The 18,843-nt window shown below is 44.2% G+C and overlaps 1 protein-coding gene across 1 annotated transcript in view; it reads left to right on the forward strand.

Annotated features, from left to right (window-relative positions):
* The first annotated feature begins 344 nt into the window (after window positions 1-344).
* Window positions 345-18,843, forward strand: part of DGAT2 (diacylglycerol O-acyltransferase 2) — a 47,432-nt gene continuing 28,933 nt past the window's right edge. The window contains exon 1 of the mRNA XM_030200045.1: window positions 345-536. Within this exon, the coding sequence (XP_030055905.1) occupies window positions 497-536 (40 nt within the window). The 5' untranslated portion in view covers window positions 345-496. The remainder of the gene's footprint in view (window positions 537-18,843) is intronic.

Here is an 18,843-nt window from a genome sequence, read left to right on the forward strand (position 1 = left end):
ACTTTTTTTTGTATCTGAAAGAACCGTGTTTGGTGCGCGGGGGCAGTCTCGAGCCGTAAGAAGCCACAGCCCCGAAAAAAAAAAAATGAAGCGTTCAGTAGCCCATTTGGCACTGGGAACGGAGAGGGAGCTTCAAATAGAAAATTAAAAAAACAAAATACTGATAAACCCCCAGAGCCTTTTTTCAGATTCACGCCCAGCAGCCGGCGCAGGCTGTTCGTCTTCGTGCCGCCTCCGCCGTCCCCTTCAGAGCCCCGCCCCGCCCTGCTGCACCGTGTGGCTTCCTCCTCCCTCCTCCCCTGGCGGCTCTATAACTGCCAAGCGACAGCCAGAGCGCCCTCCAAACCAAACCGTTGGCGGGTGAGGAGGGCGCGCGCGCGCGGTGGTGCTGCTGCTGGAGCCTGTGGTAACTAGCGGCGCGCGCGACTGAAGAGCGAGAGCCTCAGCCCAGCTGCACGTTCTTCTCCCCCAGCGCGAGCGCCTCCAGCCAGCCGCCATGAAGACCCTGATCGCCGCCTATTCGGGCGTTCTGCGAGGTGAGTGAGCCCGGCGTTGATGGAGACGGGAGGGAGTGAAGGAACTGCGAGTCCATGATGATGTATCTCTTTGGACATCTGTCTTTGTGTTATCTCTGAATAAATACTTCTTTAAAAGAAAAAAAAAATTTACTTTCCCCTGAGTGGGGAAACGGGTTGTGTATCCGGGGCGGCAGGAGAGACATTCAAGTCTCTGCGAGAGAACAGAGACCCCCCCAGCCCGGCAGATGTAACGGGATAGGTTGCTTGATAAACATTTTTTTTTTCTATTATTGTAAAAAAAAAAAAAGTCGTGCTGTTTTTTTTTTTTAATTTGGGGTGTCGGGGTATAATGGAAGTATCAAGTTTTTTTTTCCTTTAGTGAGTGCGCGTGCCTCCTGAACCCCGCCCCCCCCCCCCATCCCCAAGAAGCTCCAGCCACATGGGTTCAAAGAAGTGTTGTTATTGCTTGCATTGCAAGGTGCACTTTGATCCTCTAGTGGAGATCTGGCCCTTGGTTTGTGTATTTCATTCTGTTGTCTAAAATTGAATGAGGAGCAAAGATGAGATTCGCTTAAGGCATAGGAGCACACCCCCCCCCCCCCCCCCCCCCCCCCCAATATTGAACAAACGCCTTGCTTGTTTCCAGGGAGAGAGAATTTCTGTTGGGTATAGCATTCTCAGTCTTTTTGGTTATCAATAGAAATCAAACAAAATAAAACATGGAAAAGAAAATAAGATGATACCTTTTTTTATTGGACATAACTTAATACATTTCTTGATTAGCTTTCGAAAGTTGCCCTTCTTCCTCAGATCGGAAATAAGCAAATGTGCTAGCTGACAGTGTATATAAGTGAAAACATTCAAGCATTACTATGACAGTAAAATAGATACCATTGGAGATTCTACATGGAATGTTGCTACTATTGGAGATTCTACATGGAATGTTGCTATTCCATGTAGAAGGCTGCGCAGGCTTCTGTTTCTGTGAGTCTGACGTCCTGCACGTATGTGCAGGACGTCAGACTCACAGAAGCAGAAGCCTGCGCGGCCACATTGGTGATCTACAAGGGCCGACTTCTACATGGAATGTTGCTAGTGGAATAGCAACATTCCATGTAGAATCTATAGAAATCGAACAAAATAAAACATGGAAAAGAAAATAAGATGATACCTTTTTTTATTGGACATAACTTAATACATTTCTTGATTAGCTTTCGAAGGTTGCCCTTCTTTGTCAGATCGGTCAGTCTTTTTGAAAAGTTGGCTGCCATGACTCAAGGCATTGTACAGCAGGTGTGTAGGTTGGCCTAAAATTTATAATTTACCGCTGTTGCTTATTTTGATAAGTCCATTGTGATAAAATATATATATATATATTAAAAAAAACTTCGTTCTTGCTTTCATTGAATGCAATATGTATAGACAACTTAAGGTGAGCTTGGAAATGTTTTGACCAAGATAGTGGTACCCAAAACAAATGAGTATTTCTCTTCCACCTTCTGCTGTACTTGAGGATCTTCTGTTTATGTATGCATTGTACAGAATTTAGTCCTACTACTACTACTTAACATTTCTAAAGCGCTACTAGGGTTACGCTGTACAATTTAACAGAGAAGGACAATCCCTGCTCAAAGGATCTTACAATCTAAAGGACAAAGTGTGCAGTCAGTCAAATTGAGGCAGTCTAGATTTCCTGAATAGTGTATAATGGTTTGTTGCCGAAAGCAACATTGAAGACAGCTGCTACTTTTTATCTTGGGTATCTCCTTGTGGGGTTCCTCAAAGCTCTCCCATCGCCCCACTTTTTTGTATAATTTATGGGTTCTCTAGGCCAACTTTATTAACAGCTGGTGAGATTGTTGTGCTATGCAGACAATGTTTTGTTTTTCTGTTCCCTGTTGGACAAGTTGTAGACGCTGTATCCTCTAAAATCGGTGGTTGTATAAAAAGACTAACATTGGTCTGTAAGGGCTAAATTAAAATTTAATGCTGTTAAGACCAAGATATTATGGTTTTCGATGGATTTAATTAAGATTCCCCAGACTATTGTGGGTGATGATGGGTGTCAGTTTAGTTTAGAAAGAACGTTTATTGTTTTGGGAATGGTATTAGATTTATATGATGGTGGAACCACAGATAAATAGTTTGGTTAGAAAAGCATATTTTAAATTAAACACTTATGTTTATTAAGATCTTACTTTTTAGACAGTCATTTTAAGATTATTGTGCAGTTAATGATTTTATCTTTACTAGACTATGACAACTCACTATATCTGAGTCTTTCTTCTGAATAGAATGCAGCCATTAGGCTAATTTCAGAAAAGTTTGCTGGAAACAATTCATTGGTTGCCTGTGGAATCTCAGGTTGTTTTTAAGACAACTTTGTTTAGCTTTTAAGTTTTTTGAATGGTTTGTGTTCTGAAAGTGGGTCCCAATTGGTGAATGTTTTGATTTCAGAGATGGTCTCCATAGAATGTAATTGCTTGCTGCTGGCTTTTCGTTCAACTAAGAATATTCAGTTTAAGGCTGCTTATGCTCGATTGTTCCAATAACGAACAGCGAAAAAGAGAAATTTATCTCCAGTGTGGATTATGTTTAATGGGAAATTTATATTATGTTTCATAAAGCTTTGAAAACATACTTGTTTACCAGGGATATTAATTTTTCCTTTATGTGATGAAATATGTTTTTGTACTTGTATCATTTATGATATTCTGTTATTTTACTAGTACTACTATTTAGCATTTCTATAGCGCTACAAGGCGTACGCAGCGCTGCACAAACATAGAAGAAAGACAGTCCCTGCTCAAAGAGCTTACAATCTAATAGACAAAAAATAAAGTAATCAAATCAATTAATGTGTACAGGAAAGAGGAGAGGAGGTTACAAGTGGTTACATTGACTGTTTATATTGACTGTAACGCGCCTTGAATCTAACTTGGAGTTGGTGAGAGATAAATCCTTGATAATATAACATTTCCACCTGATTTAAGTTTCTAACTTGGGACCTGATGATCAATTCCCCGTGCTATTCCGGAACAACGTGAGGAATTAATTCCCAAATGATCAATGCTAATAACATGCAAACTTAGGCGTGTTATTAGCATTAATCATCGGAGGAAGTGCAAGAGGATTGTGCCTCAGACACAATTCTCCCGCCCTTGTTTGATAGGTCAGGGCTGTCAGACATTCCAAGGGGCTACCCATGGACCCCCCCCCCCCCCCCCCCCACCCCCAAAAGCAAGACCGTGGTGTCCTAGTACCCTCCACTCCTCTCCCTGGACACCAACATTGGGGGGCTGGAGGTCTGGTGGACCTCCAGCCCCCCCTAACACCCCCCAACAGAAAAGGACTGAAGCCCCCACCTGGTGGTCTAGCCCCTCCCTCCTTGCTCAACCCCCCTTTTACCGTTAGATGATGGAGGAGGGAGTAGCATGGTATGGAAGCACTGCTCAGCACATCCCAGGATGCACTGGGCAGGGTGCTGCCATTTTGGAGACTGCGCTGGAAGGAGGAGGGATTGCTACTCCTCCTTCGTCATCTAAAGGTACAGGGGGGTTTGGGGCCACTAGGCCACCAGGTGGGGGCAGGAGGTTTACCGGACCTCCAGCTCTCTTCCATCGGGGGCAGGTGCGCGCTTGCACCCTCTGCAGGGCCTTTTGTCTGGGTGAGGGGTTGGGGGTCCACTGGACCCCCAGGATTGGTGGCAGCCCAGGCTAACAGTAACAGCTCGGACTGCCTGACCTGGACGGGGGGAGGGGGCGGAAGATAACCTAAACCCTAACGCCAGTTCTGAGCTGATGTAGGGTTAAGGCATTATTCTGCCCATTTGATCAGAGTGCAGTGTTCTGATCATATGGGCGGAATACCAAAGAGGTCATTTAAGTATAAATTAGCTCTGTGGTATTCCTTGCGTGCTTGCACCAGACCTCTAATCTGCACTGGGTAAATGCAGGCATTAAGCTGGCACTAGTGGCCTCTGGCACCTGCATTTACTTTTGATCATTGGGTCCATAGGTAGAGCCATCCTGGCATCAAGTGTCTCATGCTTTCATTTGTAACTTATATAGAGACTCCCCCTTCCCTCTTGTTTCCATCCCCCACCTCAGAAAGGAGGTATATCAAGTCCCATTTCCCTTCCTCCCTTCCCTTAAGTCCCCTATTTCCCTTAAGCCTCTCGTCGTCCTCCTTCTCCTCCACTGCTAACTCCAGGCTTCGCTCCTTTTCTCTCGTTGCACCTTATGCCTGGAATAGACTTCCTGGACCTATACGTCTAGCTCCATCTCTACCTGTTTTCAAATCTATGCTGAAAACCCACCTTTTCACTGCTACTTTTAGCTCCTAGCCACAATGGCCCTCCCCTTCTCCCTTCCTCCCTTCTCACCCATTACTTCCCTCACCCGTAACTGTCTTGTTTATCTCAGGTGTTCAGTGCTGCGTGCGTCTGGTAGCGCTATACAAATGCTAATAATAATTCCACTGACAACTCTTAGCCTGGGAAAACAGCAATTATGGGGCTGAAACCTGGCCACTAGGTGTTTATCATTGTGCAGTAATTGATTCCTTCCTCCTCAAGGATTGTTAACATTGCTTCCACAGTATCCCCAACTTTTCTACCTCAGATGATGGGAGGCTCACCTGACCCAGCAACTGACAAGATAACTTCTATAGTTAGGTTGCCCTGAAAACCAGATTTTGTTGGGTATTCAACTTGGGTTTGCTATAGATGCAACTTATGGTGCTTTCACAGTAGATCCAGTCGAAATCTGATATGTGGAGGATGCTGTAGCAGGTTGAATCTGCTCAAATTCTGATGTATATATGATTCTGCAAATTAATATTTTTTTTTTACCAAACTAATTTGAAATGATGCACTTTCTTGGAGGTCTCTTAAAAGATTTTTTTAATTTTATGTGACAGAAGTTTGCTCCCCTGCATTCCATCCTTGCCTTCCCAACTGGTTATAGGAACTATAGTTTAGCAAATTTTATTTCAAAGCCAGTATTTTTGATGTTAAATTTCTGTGAAGCCAAGTATGTTCAGTTATCTTTTTTTTTTTTTCTAAAAACTCTAGAATTTAGATTCTGATATTAAAATGAAATGTTTTGCTAAAATTCTACGTAAAACTTCCTGGAGCAAGAGTTGCTTAAGTAGAATGTTTCTAGGTCCTCAGTTTGAGGAAAAAGCATCTATTGCTGTCAAGCTTCAGGACTTACTGTTTTTGTTTTGTTTTTCCTTTTGTAAATATATAACAAGTCTGTTGCATGTGGATCTGTTCTGTTGCAATGCATATATGCAAGTACTTTTTCCTGATAAGTATTTGAGATGTTACTGATTATTTGCATGTGTATTAGCACAAACCAGGTTGCACTTTGAGACTAAGAATTCATTCTATTAAGTAAGCTTATAGGTAGTGCTACTGGTGAGCTTGTGAAGGACAGGTGCTGGTCTTTTCTATATGTAAGAGTATTTCATGTGTATTTCCAGTGTACATCGGTGATTTTTCATCACAAGAATGCACGTGTCTTTTGCATGAGTAGACAGCAGGCCCTACCTTTAGATTGTAAGCTCTCTTGAGCAGACACTGTCCTTCCCCATGTTTAAACTTGTACAGCGCTGCGTAACCCTGGCAGCGCTATGGAAATGCTAAGTAGTAGTAGGTATTGCCTGTTGACTTTGTAACACATTAGTCTCCCCCCCCCCCCCCCCCCAACCAGCCCCTCTCCCTCTGGATGTCTAGTAAGTGGCACATCTGCTTAGGGGAGGAGAGGAGTAGCCTAATGTTTAATTCCCTGGTCTGGGAACCTGGGGTACTGGGTTTGTTTACAAGTCCAGCTCCTTATGACTCTGGGTAGTCACTTAACCCTCCTTTGCCTCGAGTAGGTTGTGAGCCAGCTTGTATATTATTATTAACATTTGTATAGCGCTACCAGATGCTAATATGTAAACCGATTTGGTTGTACCACAAAAAGGAGTTATATCAAAACACATTACCCTTTGTTTAACCCTTGAACAGAGAGAAGCAGCTGTGGTTTGAGTGACTGACTGACTGGCAGTTGCCTACGGAAGGGCTTAGCTACCTTTTTGAATGTGCCTCTTCCCTTCCCCTTTGCTCCAGGTTTCTCAGCCCTTCCCCCACCCTGGATCTTGCATCTCTCCCTTTTTACCCTTCTCCTTTAATCTAGGCTCTCTCCGCTCCCAGTTCCAGCATCTGCCTACCTCCATTCTCCCCTGATCCTCGAAAGGCAGGTTGTGGCAGAGGCAGCTTTAAAGTTTCTCTCTTCTGCCATGTTCTGCCCACAGGAAGTTGCATCTTAGGTGACATAGCAGAGGAAAGGCCGTGCCGGACAGAGAGCAGCCTTCAATGCTGCCTCTGCGTTAGCCACCATCGTTTGGAGGACAGGAGGAGTTGGAATAGAGGTAGGCATATGCTGGACCTGTGTGGGTGCACTGGTGGGGGGGGGGGGGGGGGGAGGGGGAGAAGTTGCCAGACCCGGGTATGAGGGGAGGTGGCTCCTACCAATGGACAGCCCTGGGCCTAATGGTAGGAACCACAAGAAATTGGAGCCCCCTCCCCCCACCAGTGCACCAACACAGGTCCAGAATCTGCCTACTTCAAATTACCACTCCGCCTGTTCTCCAAATGCTGGTGGTTATTGCAGAGGAAAGGCCCTACTGGACAGAGCAACCTTCAGTTCTACCTCTGCCACAACTCGCCAGTGTTTGGAAGATTGGAGGGGGGGGGGGGTGGAGGTAGGCAGATGCTGGACCAGGTGTGGGGGGAAGAGGGGAGAGAGTCTAGATCAAAAGAGAGAAGAGGGAGTGATGCAAGGCCTGGGCAGATGCTGGACTGGGGGGTGGATCAGAAGGAAAAGGCAGAGGCTGGATTGGGGGACAGATGCCAGACTGCAGATGGTAGGGAGGGATCAAGGAGGTACTGGAGGAAGGGAAGATGAGAGAAGCCAGACATGAGGAGGGACAGGGACATGAGATGGCTCGGGAGGGGAGCATAGGGACACAGATGAGAGACACTGGACAGGACAGATACAGTCCACAATCCATCTTTCTTATGTGTCGTAAAGAAATGTCAGAAGGACTGAAGACCCTGGAGAGAGTTAATGAAAAGAGCAGAGACACGCTAGGACCAAAGCAACACTAGGACAAAGATAGGAGAAAAAAGTATTTTTCTTAATTTGTGAATTGTAATATGTCAGGTTTAGGAAATGTGCATCCTCCCTCTTCTCCCCCCCCCCCCCTCCAAACTATGTCCCCATTACCTTGGAAGTGATGATGTTATTGGGGGGTGAGGGGGCATCTCAATTTTTCTGCCCAAGGCCCATTCAATCCTAGCTATGCCACTGTTCCTACGTGATTTACTAACCTTGTGCTGAATTGAAGCAACCTAGAGCTTTTGAGTTCAAGGCAAAAAGCATCAGCAAGGATTAGACGGGTCTCTCGCACTCCTGTCTGGTGCTCTGCAAACAAGTCTGATTTGCAGGATTAAGTAACCAATAGTTACTGATCTGTTAGTGCACAGTTTTTAACTACTTGTTCTGGATATCCTGAGAACCACTTCTTTGCAGCAACCCCCCACCCCCCAATTCCACCTCCCAGCAATGGCATATTCTATAAAAAGCAGTGCTGTGTATTCTATGCATGTACAATAGCTGTGAATATTGGCTAGCTCAGGGCCTCCCAGACTTGAACTAGAGACCTCGCATTTAGTCAGACTTGTAGGATATAATCACTGGAAAAACATAAGCACAATAGCATGAGCTCATGCATATTCATTGTAGATATACTGAAAAACTGGTCCCAGGATAAGTTTGGGAAGCCCTGAGCTATTTTACTTTCTGTAAGAAAACACAATTAAATTTGTATGCCAGTGTAAAACTTTCTTGCCTGATATCCAAAGCAATTTAACTAGACAGGAGAGCCTCTTGTCTGGTTAAATTGCTTCTTCCTACGGCTGAGTTTCAGCTTTAACTGCTTCTGTACCATCTGGTTAGTGCCTGGGTGGTCTGTGGACGGAGCTGGTACTCAACTGGTTAGTGTTGCTATTCATACCACTAACTGGTTAAGAGGTCCAGCTCAAGAGAAAGTGATGCCATGAGCCAACTTTTTTTCCTGAATTGCATCGCTTCCGGCGCCCTCTGTTCCCCCACAGGTTTGGCATCTCTCTTCCCCCAGCCCCCGGTTCCAGTCTTTCCCTCTCATCTGTCTCCCCTTCCTGCTAGTCCGGAAGTGCTCCCTCACCTCTCTCCCTCCCTCATGGTCCTGTGACGTCTACATCCATTGCTGGCAGCAGCATGAGAGGCTGCCTTCGGCCAGCCCCTGGGTCTTCCCTCTGCTGCATCCCACCCACAGGAAATTGCATTAGAGAAAGAAGCACTCAGCAGAGGGAAGACCCAGGAACTGGCTGATGGCAACCAACATAAGACTTTATAGGACCTCCGGGGAGGGAGAGAGGTGAGGGAGCCCTACTAGACCCACAGGAAGGGGAAGAAAAGGCTTAGCCTGCAGACCAGGTGAGGTCAGAGGCTGCGTATTTTGCCATCCTTAATCATCAGTATTCTGGGCCAGAGCCTGCCTCACCTGGTGCAATGGTTAAGTCAGCCCTGCTGGTTAAGCAGCTGAAGTTGGGACAGCAAAAAAAGCTGTCCTAACTTCAGCTGCTGGTGCCTGGTTAACTTCCAGATGTACACTGGACCCTTCCCCCCCTCCCTTTAGTATCATTCGTGTTATAAGGGTCCAGTGGGCTGGAGCAGTGCCCACTTGCTCCTGTCCCTCACAGCTCCAGCCTGAAAATGGCTGCCACAAAATTTAGTGGCAGTCTTGTAGTTTTTCGTTGAGAAGGGAAGCCAGGATGACCTCAGTAATAACAGGGAGAAAATGGGAGAATACCACCTTCTGTCAATTTGGATAGAAAGCATAGATTAGAAACTGGGTGGTAATTAGCAGGAACATTTGTGTCAAAGAGGCCTCTTTCAAAATCGGATGAACTGCCTTTTTCCAAGGTGCTAGAACAGTACCAGAATGGAAACTGATAACCTGGAGTGCTATTGGAACAAGACAGGGCTGCTTCAGCCAGTCTGCTGGGATGGAATCAAGTGCACAGGTTGTTTATGCACGGACAGTAGTGTCTTATCTTAAGGCACAGAGGTAGTTTGAAGGCGTGCCAAGGAGGCATAGGTCAGAGAAGAGACGGCAGTGCCAACAGAATTGGTAACAAGCTGTTAAATGTACCTTGAATATGCCTGGAATAGACTTCTTGAGTCGGTACGTCAAGCTCCATCTCTGGCTGTCTTCAAATCTAGGCTAAAAGCCCACTTTTTTTGATGCTGCTTTTAACTCTTACTTGTTCAGTACCGATGTTTTATTATTCCCACCTTAGTAATTCCCTTATCCCTTATTTGTCCTGTTTGTCCTCATTAGATTGTAAGCTCTGTCGAGCAGAGACTCTGTGTACAGCGCTGCTCTCGTCAAAGCCATTTCTCCTCTCTCCCCTGCCCTCCCCTCAATGTCCAGCAATTCTGACCTCCCCTCCATGTGCAGCGATTCTCCTGTGTCCTGCCGTCCCCTCCATGCCCTGTGATTCTGGCCTCCTCTCCATTTCTAGCGATCCTGCTCTGGCCTCCCCTCCATTTCTAGCGATCCTGCTCTGCCCTGTCGTCCCCTCAGTGTCCTGCGATTCTGGCCTCCCCTCCATGCCCAGCAATTTTCCTCTACCCGGCCCTCTCCTCCATGTCCCATGATTCTCTCCTCTCCCATCCCCTCGTCTAGTGATTGTCCTGTGCCCTGGCCTCGCATCCGTGTCCCGCTTTCCATTGCCTTCACTTGTCGTGTTTGCGTTCGTAACATCCTGACGTCGGCTCGCCTCCATCGTTCCCTTCCCTCACTGTTCCGCCCTCTGACATTATTTCATCTTTACGTGAGGGTGGGACAGTGAGAGGGAATTGAACCCTGGAGGCTTGCTGATGTCACGAACCCAGCCAGCCAGCCATAGAACGTTGACTGTACAAATTGTTATATTAGATAAGTAGTAGTAGAATAGGACACTGAAACTAAATTTAAATTTCAGCCTAGGAGTTTTCTCTTTTGAGCTTGTAGCTTAGCTGCAGCTGAAAACTATTGGGTAACTGTGTGAGCCTTCAATTCAGGGCAGTTATCCAGTGGGTCTCCATGAGCTGTGTTCAACCTTCAGACAGGTGGCTGTTGATAGGAGTGGAATCCTCCTCAGCCGCTGCTGTTGTAGCAATTCATCACATTGATGGTCTTCCTCTGTTACATAGACCTTCAACCTTGCCAAACAGGATGTCTTTCTCTGTCTTTGTCATGACATGTCCAAAGTGAGAACGTCATTTGTCATTTGAGCTTTGAAGGAAAACTTAGATTCGATCTCCAATACCAACTGATTTGTTCTTCAGCCAGAACACAGTATGTCTTCTCCAGCACTATAGTTGGAAGGCATTTGTATTGTGTCTTGCTGTTTCACTGTCGAACTTACATCCATATGACATTATTGAACGTACTATGGCATGAACAAGTTGTCTTCATATGCAAAGAATCTCTGCACGAAGATCTTGTCTAGGTCCTTCATAGCCAGTCTGCTAGACAAGATTTCTTGATGACTTGTTTCATTATTTATTTATTTTGATCCTAGTACGTTGAAGTTTGTCTCTTTGATATTACTTCTCCATCAACAATGAAATTCCACCAGTTGTCAAGGATCTTTGCCTTCACTTTTAACATGCAGGCCCGTTTTTTTGACAATTCCTTGATCTTGACACTCCTATATTTTGGATTGTCATCGTTTTCAGTCTGCAGTGTGGTGGTATTAGCATAGTGAAGGTTGTCTTCTAATTTTCATAGCTTGGGTTTCTTCATATAGTCCTGCTTCTCTGACTTGTTCTCTGTATATAGTGAACAGGTATGTAGAAAGCAGCCTTGTACATATTTGCTGATTTTAAACTGTCCTGTTTTTGTTCTAAAACGTAACTGTTGCTTCTTGATCAGTGTAAAGGTTGTGCATGAGATCTCTTGGGTGTTCTGGTGTACCCGTGCTTAATGTATTCCAGAGTTCTTCATGATTTTACATAGTTGGGCCTTGTGGTAGTCTGTGAAATGCATGTAGATATCCTAGCATTCTTTTCAAGGATCCATCGCGCATCCATGATGCCCCTTGTTCCTCACCCTCTTCCTCAATCCTATCTGAACTTCAGGCAGTCTCAAGCAGAATCTTGTTAGCATGTAGGATCAGGGCCCACTCAAAATTAGCCATATGATTATGTCACCGAGTGGGACCCAATTGGTTTCATTCTGTACTTTCCAAATCTACAAATTAGGTAGTGCTCTATTCAAGGGGTGGACTGACCATTCGGACAGAAGGTGTTCTGTTGGTGATCTAGTGGCCTCTGCAAGGGGGGGGGAGGGGCTACATGTGCTGCCACTATTCCCCCTGCCCGGCACCGCTGTACTTTAAAACTGGCGGCCGAGACTCCCTGCGGAAATCTCGCAAGACTGTACAGACCCGGAATACTTGGCTACCGTTTTGAAAACATGGCAGCACCAACAGGTGAGGGAATAGCAGCAGGCAGGAAAGAACATGCTCCCCTCCCCCCCCCCCCCCCCCCCCCCCCCGCAGAGACCACTAGGGCCCTTCAGGTAGGACTGGGGCAGCGGGGGCATCAGCTGCGGCGGTAGGGGGGTGTCGGGCAGCATCCGGAGGGGCCTGGACCACTTTCAGTCCACCCCTGCTCCATTCAAACAGCACCTTCCCCTCTACCTCCAGATTACACACCAGATGCACAGTCACACTTACACAGAGAGGTCAGGAAATACCATAAGTGATGCCATGTATACTTTTCCCAGTGTTTTTGTAAGTCTGTTCTTTTAAAACTACTGTCTAAACCCTTACAGGATTAACTTTTCTTGCAGCTTTGGACTTTGACCCAAACAGAGTTCAGCTGGAGAGCACACAGCTTGCTGATCTCATGGAGCCTTGCATGTTTAGCTTGGATCAGCAGTTTGGGGATGAAAGGAGTTTACTTTTGTTACTAGTGTTTAATTTTGTAAACATGCTAAACCTTTATTTTATTTGTTCATATACTTGTATCCCACAATTATCCAAAAACGAGTTTTGGTTCAATGTGGCTTACATTTAACAGTTGTTAAGAGATTACATTTACAAGGTTGTATGATGCTGTTTTACAGTGGTTGGCAAGATAACTATTAGTGCGTATGGAATAGTCATTGGGTTTCTTGAGAAAGGTATGTCTTCTTTTCTTAAATGAAAAGATGTGTTACAGTTGGTGGTTGTGTTGTGTATTGTTCCAGAATGATTAGTCCATATTTTACTCATAGAATTTCCTGAAGAGTTAGGTCTTTAGATCTTTTCTGAACTGGAGGTAGTTTGTGATGCTTCTTATGACTATGGGAATTGAGGACTACCATTTTGAGCCAAGGTAGCTAAATCCCGCTGTGTAGGTGGACTTGTATGTTTTTTGCGGTTGGCTGCTTTGTGAATTAGCAGCTACAGGAGGAATACATTGGGCTGCTAATCATCAAGGACCCTGGACACACTAAAGTGAAAAATGATTTTGCAAAAGTATACATCACACATAACCGAATTCTATAAACTTGAACACAAAATTTACGCTTAGTGCGCAAGTGATAGAATATTGTCAGTTTCATAACTTAAAGTTAGGCACGTAACTTTAGGACTTAACGTTGGTAAAGACTTATGAATATAATTGCCAGTAGAATGCATGCTTATTGTACATCATCCTGGCACCTAACTTTGTGACCTTTTGAGAATTACCTCATAGCATGAAATAATAACATAGAAAATGACGGCAGATAAAGACTTGAACAGTCCATCCAGGATGCCCAACAGTCACGCTCATTATCGAGTCATGATTAAACCAATAATGATTGTAATATAAAATACTTAGATCATTGTTTCTTTGACATTTCTGGGACCTAGACCATTGAAGTCCTACCGGCCCTGTCCTTAGGTTACAACTACTAAAGTTGCTGTCAAAGTCCACTCCAGCCTATCCAAATCAGTCTTGTCACTTGCAGGACACAAACTGTAAAAGTCTGCCCGGCACTGTCCTCATGTTCCAATTTACTGGAGTTTGTCGAAGCCCTTTCCAGCCCATCCTAAACCAGATTGCTGTATATGGGACTCAGACCATACAAGCTTGCCCAGCACCTGCCTTAGCTCTTCATAGCCAGAGTTTCCATCTAAGCGCCACTCAATATGCAAACACACATTCAAATATTTGTTTGTTTTCATCTTCTAATTCGAGATCCTCTGTGTTCATCCAATGCCCTGGGACTTTTGTTCCATAGGTTTGAGCTCGGATGATGATTTTGCTATTTTTCATGCAAAGTGAGATTAGTCATGCTACGAAAGGGCACTTGGTGGTAAGCTTCATGTGAAGCATATTGTGTGGGAAAGCTTATATAGATTTTTTTTTTGCATTAATAGACCTTTCCTTAGCATCCCTCCGGACCGGACCAGGATTGGACTGTTGGGTTGTGCCCGCCTACCAGCAGGTGGAGACTGAGAAAAAACTCTGACTCTAGAGAGCCAATAGGAGCCCTGGCCATGTGACCTTAGCCTCAGTATTTTCTCAGTCTCTCAGCAGGTAGGAAGTGAGCCCATTAGTCTCTCTCTCTCTTTTTCTCTATAAGATATTACAGATATATTTATAATACTTCTTCTGTGCCTGGAATCGTAATTAGAGGCTTGACAGGGTTTCTTTTCTTTCTTTGACAGCCTCTGGGGTGTTAAACTCGAGTGTCTCGAGTCCACCCCCCTTCCTCCCCATCTCCCTGGCTTAGCAGGGAAGGGCCGTCCCTTTCTCTGGAAAGGTGTACCGTCTTTGGGAGAGGCAGCCACTTTTAATAGGCAGCTGTTTTTAAAGAATTAAATCAAGTAAAAGAAAATTTAAAAAATTAATTCAAATGAAAGGAATTTAAAGGAAGTAGTTTTTGCTTTCCCCAGTCTTATAACGAGCAGGTAGCTCTTCTGTCTTATTCTGTTTGAAGAGTCTTTATTTTCTTTTCTGGCGGAGCTATTTAAAAAAAAAAAAAAAAGTGAAAAGTCAGCGTCTGTGACTTTAATCGGTGGTTTTTTGTTATCTTCATTATTTTTCCTCTGCTATCCGGCGTTGTTAGCGGCGGTAGTTGTAAAAAAAAAAAAAAAAAAGAGAGGCGCGAACTGTTAAGCGCGTGCTCGCTCTTGGACAGGTCTGTATAGCTTGGGAGCTGTATTGACGGTTCCTGTCGGGCCAGAGGCTAAGCCATGTTTTGTGCGGCATCGGAGGTTATCTGTTTTTCAGCGGCACGGATTTCCTGCTTCTTCGTCGGTCTGGTCAGTGGTTTTCTCCCCCGAACTTTATTCTTCTCATTTTGGCGCGCTTGGCCGCCATTGTTTTGCCTGCAGCTGCAATTTCCCTTGATGCAGCAGCGTTTTTCTGCTTTTACTGTGTTTGGCTGTTTGTGCAATGAAAAGGAGATATTGTTTCTCCGGTAGTTGGGGCAATTGGTAGTATATTTTCCCCGCAATTAATTTTACATGTATTTTTCAAGCTATTAAAAAAAACAAACAAACAAAAAAAATGTTACGATGCGAATGGCGCTCATTTTGTTTTTCCCTCTGTTTTTTCTCTGTCGGGGACTTTTTGGTTGCTAACAATGTTGTGAATTAAAGTGCAGCTCAGTTGGCGATTTCTTTGTTCTTGGCAAGACTCCGATTCAAAGTGCAGCTCAGTCGGGAATTCTCTGTTTTAGACAATGGGGCGAATTAAATTATATCTCAGCTCCAAAATAACCAATCTCCTATTCCTTTCCCTTGTGTGTGATGTTTGGAGGAAAGGTCTTTGCTATTGTCTAGCGCAGTTTTTATGGAGGTCCAGTGTGTGTCACTCTGTGTCTTTCTCATTTCCTGGTGAATAGGACTACATTGTCTAATAGTCAATTGATTAGTACTTTACAAATCTGGCCATAATATCTTAGTTCCTTTCAAGCATTTCCCTTCATGGCTATGATGTTATACAGTGTTTTAAGAACTTAACAAACATTTTCTATGGCATAGGCTATCTGGTTCAGGTGCCATTGTTTGGTACTTTACAATGCTGGACATAAGATCTTAATTCCTTTCAGGAAATTTTCCTCCGTGGCTATGTTCTTATACAGTGTTTTAAGATCTTAACAAACGTTCTCTAGAGCGTAGGCTATATGGTTCAGATGCCATGTGCAATGAAATACATTGTCTGATACTCAATTGTTGCGTACTTTGCAATTCTGGACATAAGGTCTTACTTCCTTTCAGCAATTTTCTTTCATGGCTATGCGTTCTCTTTGGCATAGCAGATGACAGCTGCATAGGCTACATGGTTCAGATGGTTCTCATATTCTAGGAGACTCATATTCTAGGAGCACCCAGTTTTCTCAGATGCATTAGAAGGCATGTTTTATTCACATCTTCTCTACTTTCCAACTGTCTTGGAGTTTCTCATGTGTTATCTTAGTTTTCTTCTAGGACTTACAAGATATATGTCCACTTAGGGAGTAAAGTTATCCGGTCAATTTGCATTCCCACTTAAGGATAGTGGGAGGTCCTCATGCCATTTACTTGTATTTTTGTTTCCTCTATCTATTCAGCCTGGGCACATGGTAAACATTCTGGTTTTGTCCAGTATGACCATCCATAACATCTGCTATCCCTTTCTCTCCCTTACAGATTTTAGGGTCTTGTTTCAAGCTTTCTTGACGTCAGGTACAGTCTTGTCTCCTGTGGCACAAATTCACCACCTTTTCCGTAATAGGTATTTTCCAAGTCTATTCCTTTTCATTTTCATTTTATTCTTCCTCTCTCAAGAGTTTTTTTTCTCTTGGAAGGAGATTCACTCATTTTCTGTGCATTTTTTGCCATAAGGGCATAAGTGTTGCCATAATGGGAAAGGCCAAGAGTCCCCATCCTGTTTTCAGATGGGGTCAATCCAGATTGCAAATACCACATTCATATCTTGTGAGTGTGCATCTGTTCGTCTCTGTACATCTCAGTGAGGAAGGAGGCATGACATGATACGAGGTTTGGGGAGATCTGGTAAAATTAAAGGCCAGTGTGTCTCAGTCCACGCTCAACATATGGTGATCCTTTCATTTTCATTCTATATGTCCTCATTCCAGACCTTCCTTTCAATTGGAAGGGGATTCTTTCACTTCCTGTGCATTTTTGCTATTAGTATACGAGTATGGTCATACGGGGAAAGTCTAAGAGTCCATTAAGCCCAGCATCCTGTTCTCAGTTGTGGTCAATCCAGGTTGCAAGTACCACATTCATTTCTTATGGATGTGGGTAGGTACATCTTAGTACATCTCAGTATAGGAGGAGTAATGTCCGTGATACGAGGATGATAAGGTCCTCATTACCAGTTTTCTTGCCCTGCTCTTCAGTCTCGCGTCGGCTCCGCGCACTTTTTTCTTAAGTTATGGTCGTAGTAGCAGCGGCGCTCATGAAACTACGTCTCGTCATTTCATCCTTTCCATAGATGTCTGGTTCATTACAGACAGTCTTATTGGCAGAGTTGTCAGGTCAAGCAACGGGTGGTGCATTTCGGGCACACCCTAGGTTATGGGGTGCATGTAGCCAGGTCTCTCATTTGAGCTCTCTTTTGAGCTCTCGTGTGATCTCATTAGATTTCATAGCATGTTTCTATTTTTTCTCTCTTTGTTTAGTCAAGTTGGCGCAGACTGTTTTTGTCTTCTCTACAAGCGTCCCACTTTCTGTTTTCTCTGGATGTTCTTGGGCCTTCGGCCATTACGTTGCTCTATTTTGCAGAGTAAAATTTTACTTTCTAGCTCCCAAGAAGGAATTTTTTCTTCATTCGCTTTGGAGTCTCGGTAGTCTTTTTTGGGCAGCTTTTCACTCTGTCAATTTTGTGACCATTGAAGAAAAAAAAAAAAAAAAAAAAAAGAGTTCTCAGTGGATAGTACCTTAAGGGGAGGTCCCAGTTCTACAACTATTTCTTTTCGCTCTGACCTTCCATGTGCCTCGCTTACTCTCTTGCTAAAAAGACTTGTCAGCGGCAGAGATAGATGCCCTCTCGTATCCAGATATTTATCTCTGATGGAAGCCCTCCGCTCAGTTGGCCTCTGTATTCTCACTAGTGGTCTGGTGTTTGAGATTGAGCATTCTTCCTGCAGGTATGCCGGGAGCATATACACAGTGATCAGTTTTTTGATGGCTGCATCTGTGAAAATATATATGTATATTTATAGTTCTACTACATAAGTACATATGTAATTCCACACTGGGAAAAGCTCAAAGGTCCTATTGAGCCCACCTTTCTGTCCACGGCCAATCCAGACCATGAGCACCTGGCTAGATTCCTAAACGTACAAACATTCTATACATGTTGTTCCTGGAACTGTGTAGTGTTTTATGGACTTCTATATGTTTCTAACAGATGAAAGGTACTAACAAGTGTCTACTGTTGATTTATTCCCGTTTTCACTAATTGGGGTCTACGACAAGAGTCTCAGGTGATTGGCTTGCAGAGGCAACAGCTACAGATGATTCTTTCTCTCTCAGTTGAATTGCGCTCTGAGATGTTTTTTTTTTCATGTTGGGTAACTGCAGCGGCTGTCAGTTTATTTGGACCTTCAGTCTAGTTTGCAGCAAGGATTTAGGTACCTTCTTCTTCTGCATACTATTTAACTGCATTCTTGTTTTTACCTATTTAGCTTCTAGTGATCAGGTACTTTCTCACTGACAGGCTTTACATACTTCCAATTTGTTGCTAGGTCAGCAATAGTCTACAATATCTGGAGTATTGTACTTCAGGATTTCGGTTTCCACTTTCTCAGCTGAGGTAGATTCATTGCAGTTTTTTGTTGCCCGGCGGCTCTGCTTCTACCTTTCTCATCCTTCTTTCAGTCGTTTTTTCTCGAGTCTCTCTGTCCTTTGCGCTGCACTGATGCGGTAGGGGACAATATATAGCGGTCACTTGGTAGGGGATAATGTTCAGCGTCGCTTGGACTTTTTTCAGCTTCAGCTTTTTTGCTTTGTAGTCATTCTATTTAGTTTATTGGCGGTTCTTGGATCGTCACGCTTTGGCTTCGTATTCATCCTAGTTTGGGTGTCTTCAGGGACTCTACCACATTCTCAATGTCTGTCCCTCCCGTAAGATTACTGCTTTGGTACTTCCCAACAGTCCAATCCTGGTCCGGTCCGGAGGGATGCTAAGGAAGGAGAAATTAGATCTTACCTGCTAATTTGCTTTCCTTTAGTCCCTCCGGACCGGACCAG

This window comes from Microcaecilia unicolor, chromosome 4, assembly GCF_901765095.1.
Source record: "Microcaecilia unicolor chromosome 4, aMicUni1.1, whole genome shotgun sequence".
NCBI lineage: Eukaryota > Metazoa > Chordata > Amphibia > Gymnophiona > Siphonopidae > Microcaecilia > Microcaecilia unicolor.